This window comes from Vicia villosa, linkage group LG1 (assembly GCF_029867415.1).
Source record: "Vicia villosa cultivar HV-30 ecotype Madison, WI linkage group LG1, Vvil1.0, whole genome shotgun sequence".
NCBI classification, from domain to species: domain Eukaryota; kingdom Viridiplantae; phylum Streptophyta; class Magnoliopsida; order Fabales; family Fabaceae; genus Vicia; species Vicia villosa.
Window position 1 is genome coordinate 167,241,352 of NC_081180.1, and position 15,137 is coordinate 167,256,488.

Here is a 15,137-nt window from a genome sequence, read left to right on the forward strand (position 1 = left end):
ATAATTTCATTAATTATTTGCCAATTGATTTATTATTATAAATAATAATTAAAATATAATAAAATGTAATAAAAAACATTATAATATATTTAAAAAAACATACAATTGCCAATATTTATTTTATTCACCATATAAACTACAAGGAAAAAAAGCCTATTTTTTTTTTGGGCTTTGGTTGGACCATATGACCCCCAGTTAAACATTTTTTGGGTATCGGTACTCTTTTACTCTTGCGTAACGGTTGCTCGTTGTCTGGTGGAGGTTGTCTTTGTGGAGAATCGTCACTTGAAAGATCATCGTTTTGATGCGACGGACCACCATCCATAAAACTAGCCAGTTGTTCTGTAGTTAATGGTGGTAAATTAAGTAATTCCTCATCGGTCATTTCAAGGATTGGTTTATCGGACGCCACAACGGGTTGTGCCATTTGTGCTTGAAATGGTGGATAGTAGACATTCGTCGTGTCAAAGGTATATTGTTGTTGGGAGAGTGAAGGGGCGGAGGAAAGCGGTTGAGATTGGGAGTATGATTGGTCGAAGTCGGGTTGAGGGATTGGGGTGTTATGTAGCGGTGGTCGAAGTGTTGATTGTTGATATTGTTCTTGGTGATAGTAGTAGTTTGTTTGCGGGGTTGAGGTGTAAGGGGTTGGAATTTGAGATGGGGTGGCAAAAAATGTGTGTTGTTGTGTGGTTTGAGTGTGTTGGTATGTTTGTGGAAAGGAAGAAGTTTGTTGTTGGAATTGTGTTTGTTGGAATTGTGTTGTTGGTTGGAATTGTGGTGTTGTTTGGAATTGTGTTGTTGGTTGGAAATGTGGTGTTGTTTGGAATTGTGGTGTTTGTTGGAATTGTGGTGTTGGTTGGAATGATTGTGGGATTTGTTGATGAAAGGTTGTTTGTGGGGTTGATGTAGAGGAAGGATAATAACGAGGGTCTGCCAAATACGTTTCTTTCGATAAATATAACAATGGAATATTTCTTAACCATTGCATATAATCATCGGTGTGTCGTAAAGTAGTACTCAACTCACCTGTCATTATTAAGTTTCTTCTACCTTTCCACTCATTGTTCTCGTGAATGTTCACATGTCGATAATTACAATCCTTTACATCATTCTTAGTCACCAAGTGATGATCTCCAAGACACCTCGGGGGTTGAGGGATGTTTTGCGTAAAACCAAATTGAAGCCTAACCCTGTCGGCGTGATGCATTTCCACAATATGAAAACAGATAATATATGTAGTTGCACTCCACGCTCGAGCTTCTCGTTGAGTGCGATGAGGATATTCTTCGTAAGGCCTCCACAAAAACTGTAAGACATAAATAAATATAAGAGTCGTATTCAAGTAAATGAAAGATTTAGTATATGGCTTGGAAAATAACTTACATCTCCTTGGACCATGTGATCCAAAATGAAACGATATCCATCAAGAAAAGTATTTGGAGATGAGTAATACTCCATACCTCGTTGTGCAAATCTTGCATATTTAAAAAGTTCAATTAGGACTATGCGTTAATTTATTGGAAAAATAAATATATAGAGTAAAGAATTTACCTAGTGGCGTATGGATAGGATGGAGCAATTTCACTCCTTGGAGCAAGTTGTGGAATACGATAGTATGTCCACACAGCGAGAATGAGTGAGCATCCTCCAACACTCATGCATCCTACACGACATGCTTTGCACATCTCCCTGTAAAGGTAAGCCAAACACGCGGACCCCCAACTATATTTGCCACATTCATCAAAATCTTTGACAAATTTGAACCAAGAAGAATGCAATACACTATGAGATTTATCAGGAAATAAAACAGCAATCATACTTAAGATATATAATTTTGCATGCAGTATATTTTCCTCCTCGGTTTGTTGAGAATGGGTTTCTAATTCAATCAACTCGTCGTGTATCCATGTTAATTTTACCGCACCCTTCACCCTATAACCGACCGGTTGTATGCCTAAAGCATCGATACAAGCATAATCGGGACCTTCGGTCTCACCTACTACAGCTCTCCCATCTACGCGGAGGCCAAACAACATATTTATATCCTCTAATGTGATTGTACATTCACCGGTCGGCAAATGAAACGTGTGTGTTTCAGGCCTCCACCTCTCAAGCATCGCAATTACAAGTTTAGAATCAACACTTCTAAAATTAATTTTGGAGACATGTCCAAAACCGGCTCTTTCTAAGTAAGGCTTGATAGCCTCACTTGGCTCCCTGTCAAACATATGATTATGTAGTCTAAACCTTTTAGACTCATCCTATACAAAAAAAGTATATCATTTTGTTAGTATATAAAAATAATAACAAAATTAAACTTACATGTTACAAAATTATACTTACATATGCCGCCACGTTCTCCCTTGTTCCTCTATGAAGAGCTCCCAAAGCAAGCAAACCAGACATTTTGTGCAATTGTTGTAGTGGTAAACAGATTGTGTGTTTTAGATGAATATCAAACTTTAGAATTTGTAGAATGTGATGAGTTTGTAGTGATAATGAAAGGTTGAATTTATAGTCAAAGTGAATACATTGTATAAACCATTGGACTAACAAGTGTAATGCATGCAACCAGTGGGCATTCTATTATCCATTGGACTAACAAGTGTAACCCATGCATGCAGCATGCAACATGCTAGTACCTATGATGAGACAACACAATGGTTGATGGGATGCATGCATGCAGCATGCAGCGAAAATTGTGCCCCCTTGTGGTCCGTCCCACCCTTGGACGGACGCAAACTAGAGTAGGTTAGGGTTCGGCCACGTCCTGGACGGACGCCAACGAGGAGTGTTTGGGTCCGGCCAGCCCCTGGTTGGACTACAACGTGATTCGTCCTTTGACTGGACGGACTCCCATACGTGTCCATTTTTTAGTTGGATTATTTTAAATACCACTTTGTTTGAAACATATATAGCAACACACATTCTGTTACAAAGAAAAGTTGTTTGTTCAAAGAAACATTATATTGAAATTGAATGGCTCAGAGAAACATTATTTGTTCAGTGCATTACTATGGTGTTATCAGTAACGATCTAACCAACGGTTTTTCGTTTAGCAATACCGAAACAAAACGTTTCAAAGTGCATTGTAGAGCCGATTTTATGCATTTGAAGGAACGGATCGAAACAAAATTGCAACTTCCTGTAAGTGAAATTATTTATCGACTTCCTTTGTTTAATGGAGAAAGCGGTATCATTTTTTACGTCATGAAACCAATAGAGGACGACGATGGCGTTAAAGTGATGTTCGAATGTCACAATTCGTTTGCTCCTCTTGACGATATGGAGCTATATGTTCATATTGTTAGTCCTCCCATTAACCAATCGCAAGAGTCGCATTCGCATCAATACGGTTTGAGCCAACCCACTGATGAAGAACCAACCCAAAACAACGAACCATTTATACCCGACGAACAGGTGGACGAGTACAGTGAGGATGAAATACAGGAAGTGCAATATGAAGATCTTTTTGGTGATGACAATGACCCTGATGATGTTGAGCCGTCGCAGCCTACACTTGCACGACCGATTAGCATGTACGCCCCACCGGATCACATGCGAAATATTTGTTTAGAAGAGGCACCGTCTGAATCAATTTTTGGTTCCCACATAACAAACTATAGTGATGTTGATTTATATGAGGGAATGGAGTTTGAAGACAAGGAGGAGTGCGTTGCTGCTATTCAACATTGGCATATCACCAATAATCTTGATTATTGGGTATACAAATCTGACACGAAAAGATATGTCATCAAATGCAAAAATCCAACTTGCAAATTCAAATGTAGAGCATCCGTTCGCAAGAAGAATTCTAAGTGGATGATAGGTAAGTTGAGTGGACCACATGTCTGCACAACCACTTCAATGTCGCAAGATCATAGACAACTTACATCAGATATTGTCTCTCACTGCATCAGAGATTTGGTTAACACCGACCCCTCAATTAAGGTAAAGCTCATAATTTCTCATATAACAGGAAAGTATGGTTATAATATATCTTACAGGAAAGCGTGGATTGCAAAGGTAAAGGCCATAGAATCCTTGTATGGAAACTGGGAGACATCTTACAATGACCTTCCACGATGGTTATTGGTAATGAAAACATATCTGCCTGGAATGATAATAGACTTGGAAACTTTACCTGCATTTTCAAACGAAGGAAGTCAGTTGGGTGATAAGATGATATTCCATCGTCTATTTTGGGCTTTTCAACCTTGCATCCATGGTTTTGCCTATTGCAAGCCAATTGTTCAAGTCGACGGAACATGGTTGTATGGAAGGTACAAAGGGACATTGTTGATGGCTGTGGCGCAGGATGGGAATGGTAACATTTTTCCTATTGCTTTCGCTATTGTCGAGGGTGAAACCAAGGATGCTTGGAGTTTTTTCCTTCGTAATCTAAGAATCCATGTGACACCCCAACCCAATCTATGCCTAATATCAGACAGACATCCATCGATTAAAGGTGCCTACGATGATCCTGCAAATGGATGGCAAAATCCTCCGTCATCACATGTCTATTGCATAAGGCATATCGCGCAAAATTTTATGCGTGCGATTAGAGACAAAGAACTACGTAAAAAACTCGTCAACATGGGTAATAGTCTGGTTGATATTTTTGAAGTAAATTTTTGACATGTTTATTTCACTTTGTCGGTTTCTTGACATGTTTATTATTTGTGACAGGATATGCATTGACGGAGTCAACGTACAATTACTATAGAACCGAAATTCGTCAGACAAATAGAGATGCTATGGAGTGGATTGAAAATATCCCCAGGGAGAAGTGGGCAAGGGCGTTTGATAGAGGGCAACGATGGGGACACATGACGACTAACCTTGCAGAAGCAATGAACTCTGTGCTAAAGGCTACCAGAAATCTTCCAATAGCGTCTTTGTTTTCGGCCACATATTTTCGGATGGGAGCATTATTTGGTCAACGCGGACATGAATGGACAAAGAGGTTGACATCAGGCCAAACTTTTACAGACAAGTGTATCAAGGGGATGACTGAAGAAGTCAACAAAGCAAACAGTCATAATGTTTACCAGTTTGACCGGGAGAGGTTCTATTTTATGGTGGCCGAAAGAATAAACCGCAACGATGGTCGTCCAACTGGTACTTACGGTGTTGATTTGCGAAAGCGAACATGTGATTGTGGAAAATTTCAAGCGTTCCATTTGCCTTGCTCACATGTGATTGCAGCATGTGAAAGTATACGCCAAGACTACACCATTCACATACCCGACGTGTTCAAGATACAACATGTTTTTAAAGTCTACCAACAAAGCTTCCAGATCCTCCCACATCAAGACAATTGGCCTCAATATAGAGGGCCTACTCTTTGTCATGACGAAACTATGCGTAGGAAAAAAAGAGGCCGCCCTAACAGTACTCGGATTCGAACCGAAATGGACGACGTGGAAAAGGAAAAGAGAATGTGTGGGATATGCCGTGAAGTAGGCCATATCCGAAGTAAATGTCCAAATGTATCAGGCCCGTCCAATAGGCCTCCTTAATGTTTACTTCAACTAGCTTTATTTAATGTTTACTTCAACTAGCTTTATTTAATGTTTACTAAAACTAGCTTTATGAATGTAATATAATGTTTTTTTAATTGAGTTTGCAACCATCAATGACTAAAACAACATTTCACATTAAACATAACTAAAACAACGTTTCACATTACTAATACAACATTCAATGACATCGAAATAAAGACCGCCACAAATAAAACAACCACACATGAAACACTTAAAACGACATCACAGGAAACAAATAAAACATATTCTAAGAGATTACAACCATCAACACAAACATATTCTAAGAGATTACAACCATCAACACAATATCGTGTGGTCCTAGCATCATCATAAGGACACCAGCGTCATTTTTCACGGCTCTCCAAGAACGAGTTACTACTCCATTTGGGCCTTTCTCTGTGACCTGCCTTTCAATTTTCCTTATCTTTTCACCCTCGAGAATGTTATCATCTAACCATCCGATCAAGTGCCTCTGTAGATGCTCGAAAGTTTGAGTGTTCCATAGTTTGATCTTCAACGGAGGCTTTGTTGCTGAAAAAAATAATGTTGCATCTCTCTTCATAGGTGGAAACGTTGGAAGGGGTTCCTCAGCCATCTGCAATAGTAACACTATACCTTCAATTGTAACTGATGTGATTGGAAATGTGGTTGTACAGTCTTATTTATAGGCAAACAAATAATAATAAAATATATGCCCTCGTCCATCTATTGGCCGAACCCACACATGTTCGTCCATCTATTGGCCGAACCCATTTATTATATTTTAATTATTATTTATTATATTTTAATTATTATTTATTATATTTTCATTATTATTTATTATATTTTAATTATTATTTATCATATTTTAATTATTATTTATAATAATAAATCAATTGGCATTATAAATTAATTTTAATTATATTATAATATTTTTTATTATATTTAATTGGCATTATAAATTAATTTTAATTATATTATAATATTTTTTATTATTATTAATTATATTAAAATAAAAAAATAATTTTTTATAATTAATTTCTACACTTATATCAATTTTAAAAAAAAAAATTAAAAAAAAATCAAAAAAAAAAAGGGTGTAGTTGGCGTCCGGCCCACCCCTGGCCGGACCCAAACTACGATGAAAATTGCTTCAGCCGTCCGTCCCACCCCTGGCCGGACCACAAGGGAAAGTGTGGCACATTGGTAATTTTATTTTACTTAGTGGCATTATGGTATATTTATTCCATTTTTGTGGCATAGAGGTAAAAAAATCGAAGTGCGGTGCAGGTCGAGTCAAAACGAGCAATAAAAAGTTGGTTCAAGGTACGACTGTCAGAAGTTTCATGTAATGTTGTGCTCCCCTCGTGCGGCTTTCTTCGATGACTACTGACTCTAATACTATTTCTTCGTCACTCTTTTTTCACCATTTCGTCCTTACACTAGGCAAGCTACTCCCCTCCACTTTTAGGTATAGTCCATATATACTACTGTATGAAAATAACTTTGGCTCTTTCGTTTTTTCCATCCAAAAATTAATATGTTCCACGTAGAATAATATTGACAAGTCAATCATCATAAATAGAAGCTAAAAATAAGTTTTAAAAAGGCTAAATATATCATCAAACAATCTCATGTAGATTTAATTAGGGGTGTTCAAAACAAAACCAACCCAATAGAAAACTGCAAACCAAACCAAAGTAAATCGAAACTGCAAAAAATTGCATTTGGTTCGGATTAGTTTAGGTCATCTTTTAACAAAACCGCACGGTTCGGTTCGATTTGCGGTTTGTATTTTGTAAACCAAACCAAACCGAATCAAACCGCATTATGTTACAACCTAACTTTTACTTAACTAAATTCCAACTCAAACTTAAACCTATTATACAGTGTTTTAAAAATCGGACCGGTCATCGAACCGGTGAGGGTACTGGGTCACTGGTTTATCGGTCGAACCACTGGGTCACTGGTTGAACCGCACGACCAAACCGGATTAAACCGGATAACTCGGTTGAATAGACCTGTCATTATATAGGTATAAAACCGGTCGAACCGGATGATTCAGTCTCTAAAAAAATATAACTAGCTTTTAAATTTTTTAAAAATATCATATCATAAATTCACAATTTCATAACTTAAATTCAAATTTTAAACAAAGGTATCACACATAACAAAATAGTAAAAAATTACAAAGTCTAATTGCAAACAAAGTCTAATTACAACATAATCTAATTGAATAGTTTATAACAAAATAACTCCAATGTGTATCAAATTTAATTCAAAATAGGATCCTCCTAAAAATAAAATCAAATAAAATTCAATATGTTTATGCTATTTAAGAAAATTTATTAGCAAAGATAACAAATAGACAATAAAGTTTTTAATTTGTCACTAACAAAAAAAACTATGTAAGAATACTATTTAAGTAATACACTACTAAATATATTTAAAAAAAATTAAAAAAAAAAAGTTTAAAAGAAATGTTAAAAAAAAAGTTTAAAAAAAAATTAAAAAAAAAAATTAAAAAAAAAAGTTTAAAAAAGAAAACAAAAAAAAAACCAATTAAACCGCGGTTTTTCCGGTTTTCTTGGTTTTCTCGGTTTTCACCGGTTCCCACCGGTTTGATGGCATACCCGATCCGACTATTGAACCAGACCGGTTACCTGGCCGGTTCCCGATCCGGTTTTTAAAACACTGCCATTATACCTTTGCCTTATGATTACGAACAATTTTCTCATCCATACACGTATAATTTCAGTCTCGATCTTCTCAAATTTCTAATAACATTATCGCACATTCTTTGCCACATACATCTCCTCTTCTTCTATAATCTCTACTCTCTTATATTCTTTCTTTTTCACCTTCTCATTTTTATGTAAATGTTTCGTATTTCAATTTCATTTTTATCGCACATCTTCTTCTCTAATCTCTCAAATTTTTTTTCACCTTCACTAATCTCTCGTCTCTTCTATTTTTTTTCATTATAATAATTTTTATATTGTTTTATGCTATTATTTAATGTTTAATATTCCACTTTTGTCTAATTTAATTTTTGTATATTAAATTGAAAATTGTTGTCAAAATATGACGAGTTTTGTTGTTATTTGATAGTGTATGAATGTCTAAATACAAAATTATGTTATCATCTATATGTGTATGTATGGCTCAATAAAATATTTGTGAAAAATCGAATCAACCGAACCGAACCAAACTGCATTAGTTTGGTTTGGTTTGGTTCGGATTTTTTTTAAAAGCCAACTGAACCAAACCAAACTGCACGATTTTTTTCTCTTGCAATTCTCACACAAACATGGATTTTAAAGCATATAATCAAATCCCCGCCATAACCTATCATCATACAAACCCTTATCATGAAAGAATCACACCCTTACCTTGGTTTGGATTGAAGACAACTCTAAGCTTCAATGGGGTTTTCCCTAGCCTCCTCTCCTCTTCTCTTCTCTTCTTTCACCAACTATCACTTCTAATTTTCTATTCTCAATTTCCCTTGTTTTGATAATCTTACTAATTTTCTTATTTTTACTAATGGGCTTAAATTAACACCTCTCACTTGCTACTACTAACTCTAAGTTAGGCCCAATTACTAATAATCCCATCAGGTTATTACTACTAATTCCTAATAAAATAACATAGTACTAAATAATCCCATAATTAACAAGTTATGGAAGAAACTCAAGTTTTTATCACCTTCGTTCAGCCAAAGTTGCCTAAATTTTGATCTAAGCATACTTTCTTTCAAGTTTAAGGTTTCCCAAAGGTCTCCTGTCACCTTGCTTCTATCTCTGGCAAGCAACTCGATGTCTCCTCCGTGATGATCAACCAACAATTTATCCAAATCATTCAAACTATCCACCTGCTCGTTCACCTTTAGGTCAATGCATCCAAAGATCACTCGGTTCCACTCTTTGATGATAAGTTTCAACCTTTTTAACTTCTCATACAAAACGTAATCACCTCTCCCCTCCACTTTGATCTTTGCCCACTCCTCTTGATAAAGGATTTAAATCCATCATGCTTAAACCAAGCACGATTGAATCTAAACCGTTTCGGCCCCTAATTCATCTTCCCCAAATTTAACTATATAGGATAATGGTCTGATATATCTCTACTTCACACTCCTTGATCTATAACATTTCAATTTTCAATCAGTTTACTCGATAATAAGAATCCATAAAGTCTACTTGTTGTCATTTTGTTCCCTTTAAACCAAGTGAATCTTCCCCCAATACAGGGGATATCCACAAGCTCCATATCCTCTATAAAGCACCTGAAATCAGCCATATCTCTACTGCTAAAGTAAGCCCCAACTCCCAACCTCTCTTCCCTGCAACTAACTTCGTTGAAATCTATGACTAAACACCAATCTTTGATACCACTTTGTTGCTTTCTATCAACTAACCTTTTCCACAATGGCTTTCTCAAAATCGCATTACAAGGAGCGTAGATATTGACAAAGTCATAAACCCCTCCTTTCCAATTTACGTTAATTCCAACAAACACGGGACCTATGAAGCTGAAATTTAAAGATAGATAATTCTTCCTCCATAGAATAACCATTCCTTCCGACGCACCCCAGGAATTACTAGTTGTCCATTCTACCTCCTTAATACCCCAAAAAGACCATGCCATAGAGTCATCAAAGCAATTAATTTTTGTTTCCTGGAGAAAACATAGACCAACGTTACCTGAGTTGATTAAAAAGCTGATACGCCTCTGATTCGGGCTGACACCGCCTCCACTGATGTTATAAGATAACATATTCATTTCAACGAGTTAATAGTCGCCTTCTTAACCTTCATCCCTTCCTTATCTCTTGCCTCCATGTCCTTCACTCCTTTGATGCTTACACTTCTATCCAATCTTCTTACCAAACCTAGCTTTGAGATAGAGTCCTAAGTCTTCTTGCCCACCTCAGAGTTGTCATTCTTCAATAACCTTTTGTTGCATCGAAACACTTCTAAGTCAGTCAAGGAATTACATACTGAAAATAAACCATTGGAGATAAAATCTCCCTCCCTTCCAGTCTCCTTCGCCGAACTCAAATATTTTGAAGATTCTCCCATTTTCCTTGGTGCCATACAGGCGTAATAGGATGGTAAGAAATCCACCTTTTCTCCCAAATTTCTTTCCCACAAAAAGAAATATGGATGCACCAGATCTTAAACACATAAAAAGAAATAAATTAGATGAATAACAAAAAAATACAGGAAATTTATAGGTTTATGTTTGCATTTATCTAGATTCAGTTGTGTTAATTGATGTTAAATTTTAGGTATATGAAGTAGCTTGTGTCTTTAATATTTATCTCGTCTTTTAAAAAGGTATTATATAATGTTTTTGAATCTTGTATTGCATAAAAATTACATTTTCCATGCATCCTACCTAAGTGATTTGAATCACTCTTTTGGTTTATTAGAATCACCAAATATATTTTTATGATTATTTTTAGCTTGTGGTGCACATGATTTGAATCACACTGATTCAACATATGTTCATTAGAATCTCAAGTCATAGTAATTTGAATTAGTATTTTATGTGATTTTAATCACCTTAATAATCACTTGTTCATTTTTAGCCACGTCATGTTGATTCAGATGAACAAGACGCCTATAGTTAAACATTCACCTTTATAGATTGTTATTTTTTCGGTCCAGTGTGGGGTCTAAACTCTGGGTTCCCTGTTGACTCGACTATTGAACTTGAGACTTTACACACAAGAGAGGAGTAAATTGTGTGGTTTAGAATAACTGATTTTGAAAAACTTTACGGAGTAAAATCAGAGTTTAAAAACATTTTAAATAATTAACAGCGGAAAAATAAATTTTTGAAAATAAATAGCAGAAAAGTAAAGAGTTTAAGGGAAAAGAAGAACACCATAAATTATACAGGTTCGGTAAAAAACAAAAGGACTTACTCCTCTCCTCAAGAACTAGTCTTTAGAGTTTTCAATAAACTCGAGAGATTTTAATAGGATGTACTCACAAACCCCCTTATACAAGAAAATAAGGTTGACCTCCAACCAAGGAGTACAAGACTTCAAAATATGGCAGTTTAAGTCTTCTCTTCCAAATGGCATATCGAAGTGGTTAGTCTCCTTTCTACACAGTAGATTGAAGTGGTTAGTCTTCTTTCCAAAAACAATAATCTTGGAGCGGTTAGTCTTCAAGCTGCTTAAACCTTGCAAGCTTTGATCATAGGCTGAGCTTATGAATCTTAAACATTGGTTGTATACGAGCTGACTAATAACCTGTAAGATTTTAATATCGGGATAATCTTGAACCTTATCCAAAATTTTATCATGGACTAATATTTAACCTAATCTTGGTTTTATCACGGGATGACAAGAACCTATGAGATTTTAATACGGGCTAACCTCGAACCTAAACAAGGGTTTAATCACATAATCTCCAAACAAAAACTTTTAACGGATTTAGCTTCTAACCCAAAATAAAATTCCCTATATGTATAATATTAAATCAAGGTATTAAAAAAACCTTAGTGAATTTTACAATTCTACCTTTTCAGAATTACAACTTATTCTCACTAACAAAAGTACCTTCTCGTAGAAGCACTTCGGCTATAATTTTAGTGGGAGAAAGTAAACAAAAAGTTTTGAGGGAGTGTGAGTTGTGTCAAAATATGATTATGGTTGAAATGAAATGAGGGAAAGGAGCTCTATCAAAAAGAAATTTCAAATAAATGCATTTTATGACAATCTGATTGATTAGCACATGTTTCCAATTGATTGGAAGTTTGAAATATAATCGATTGTAAATTCAAAAAAGTAAGGAAAATATATCTAGCCATTGCACATCATTAAGACATTGTCCCAATCGCTTGAGACTCAATTTTGAACTGATCTAATCGATTATACAAAAGTGTTAATCGATTAGATAAGTCAAAATTTTGCATATAGCTATTTTGAAAACTCCCGATCTAGAACAACTTTAAGATATTTTTGAAGATATTTTCTTCGATAAAAATTTGTTTGGAATTATATTTTAGTGTGGATGTGTGTGCGTTATATTTTTGCTTCTTTATCCGCTTAACTATTTATGTTTGACTTGTCATAAGACATTAGTTGTCATCATCAAAAGATGATATCCTTGTTAAAAGCATATCACCTGCAAAACAAAGTTCCATGTAACACCCTAAAACCCCAACTCTTAATTTAAAAGAATAAAATTGTCATTTTAGGATGCTACTCAAACATACATGCATACTTTCCAAACAATTTCAAAACTCGTAATGGAACTCAATTATTAACATAAACTTTTAATGTCTCTTCAATTGAAATACTTAAAGAAATCAATAAAATTCAAACATCAACTCAAAACAAAATACACGACCTATTTCCCGATGTTACATATCAGAGTAAAATCCATCTAATAGTGAAAAACAATAAATAAACAAAGAGAGCTTCATTGTCATCTTCCAAAATCATAGCAGCACTTACTCCTCCTGAGTATCTGTACAACATTGTACAAAGTCACACAAAACAAATAGAAAGGGGGGAGTATAATCCTTACAAATGTTAGCGGTGAAAGTAAACAGCATGATAGTTAAAATAACATTTAAATCATTCTCACATAGCCACAACAAACAAAATTAATAATTATAATGCAATGCATAATACACTAAACTCCTTCTCTAATATGTTTGTGGTACCGGGTTTTTGGGCATCAAAGGTGTGTTATTGATATATTCATGTCTCTAGTTCCTCTTTGAATAATGTTCCTCTCTGAATATGAGACTATCATGGTTCCTCTCTGAACTTGACCTCAGTGGACTGAAGTCCTACGTAACTTCAATATACATGTATGCATGATTATGACAATAATAATCATAAATTCGAACAACAACAGCAAAATAATTCTTAAAAACTCATACTCAAACAGGTTCCTCTCTGAACCGTAATTTCGCCAACATAAGGCCACATTCTAATTCTTCAGAATTACTCAACTCAAAATATTTATATAATTATATTTAATAATTATATATTTGCTCAAGATAATCAAGAATATATTAAAATTGTGCCATTACTCGGTAACTCAAATCAGCTCAACCAACATACTCAAATCATCTCAATTGAGTAATTATTATTCTCATTTTATACTCACAACTCATCAAAGGTTATAAAAATTTATTTGTATAATTCAACAGAGTTCTCAAGAGAACTCTACACAGCCCTACAACAATCCTTATAAATATAAAGTAACAACATCATTTTATCGAATAATGAATCTAAATTGTGGCCAAGATATGATTGATTGCTAGTTCAGCCTCCATTTGTCAAAAGAGCTCCAAGGAGACCAAGAAAAAGCAAGAAGAAATACCAATAATAAGCCAAACACTAAAAGAATAAAGAGAATTATAGGATGGCAAATAACATGTACGATTTGTGATAATTTTGGACACAATAAGAGAACCTGTATAGGAAAGACATCGGCTGACAAGATGATACCAAAGAGGATAATAAGGTTGATAATTTTATAGTTGTTGTTATGTTATGATAATTGTTATAGCTGTAGGTATGACAGTTGTTTATTTGTTTATGTAGTCACACAAATCTCTTAAGCATTCAGGAGCTAGTTCAACACAAATGAGGTCGAGGAAGATAGACAAAGATATTGTGGACTCTTAAACTTCAACAAGCAAATCTTAGTCATTATCTTTATTTTTAGACTTTTTATTGTTGATTTTGGCTATAAGGCATATGTTGGAATTTTATTGTCATAACTTTTTAGACTTTTTATTATTATTTTAGCCAAAAAATATGTTATTTTGATAAAGAAAATGCTAAAACTTACGAAGAAGAATGAATAACAAGAAAGTGAAAAAAGTGAGTTGTCATGTTACAATTGGCAAGTAATTGAATGGCACATTTTGATAACCATCCATCCATGTTTTGTTATTAATTACCGAGTGTCACATAATTGGGAGCGGATTCTCTAACATTCGCGTGGGAACGTTAGAGTAACTTTCAATCATTCTCCACCATTGGATTTTATTAGTGTCTTATTTGTTAACACGTTGCAAATTTATTTTAATAAACAAAATGAAAACTAAAGTGCTGAAGAAGAAACATCATTCTTTATTTTCAGTTTCCATACAACAACTTAACTGTGTCTGCTTCTTTTCATATGGATCTTCTTCATCATCAACATCTCCGATGAGTACCACCATTGCCACCACACTCACTGTTGATCATTGTTATCGCCGTCAATCATTGTTATTGTCAACTCCACCACATTCATTGTTGATCGTTGTCGCCGTTAATCGTAGTTATTTTTGTTATCGTCATCGTCAACACCGCCACACTCATTGTTGATCATCGTTGTTGTCAATCACTCACCGTTATAACCACCACATTCATCGTTGATCGTCGTCGTCGTCAATCGTCGTCATTGCCTCGTTTTGCTTTCTCATACTATTTTTAAGGTTATTTTGTCCTCTATTTTGTGTAAAATAGCTAGCTGTGTTTGTTGATTTATTACAAAGAGCGGATTTTATCATCTATTTATTTTTCATCATGGAAGTTGTTCTATTGTTTTACTTGTGGTTAGACTCTGTTTTTTCCAATTAGAAACT

The 15,137-nt window shown here is 34.9% G+C and overlaps 1 protein-coding gene across 1 annotated transcript; it reads right to left on the bottom strand.

Moving 5' to 3' along the window:
- Positions 1 to 1,017: 1,017 nt before the first annotated feature.
- LOC131658954 (serine/threonine-protein phosphatase 7 long form homolog) lies at positions 1,018 to 2,406 on the bottom strand. The gene is made up of 5 exons (XM_058928205.1): positions 2,344 to 2,406; positions 1,552 to 2,261; positions 1,384 to 1,474; positions 1,121 to 1,306; positions 1,018 to 1,026 (listed from the first exon to the last, which is right to left on the bottom strand). Exons 1-5 carry the CDS (start codon positions 2,404 to 2,406, stop codon positions 1,018 to 1,020), a joined length of 1,059 nt encoding a protein of 352 aa, XP_058784188.1.
- Between the last annotated feature and the right edge of the window lie 12,731 nt (positions 2,407 to 15,137).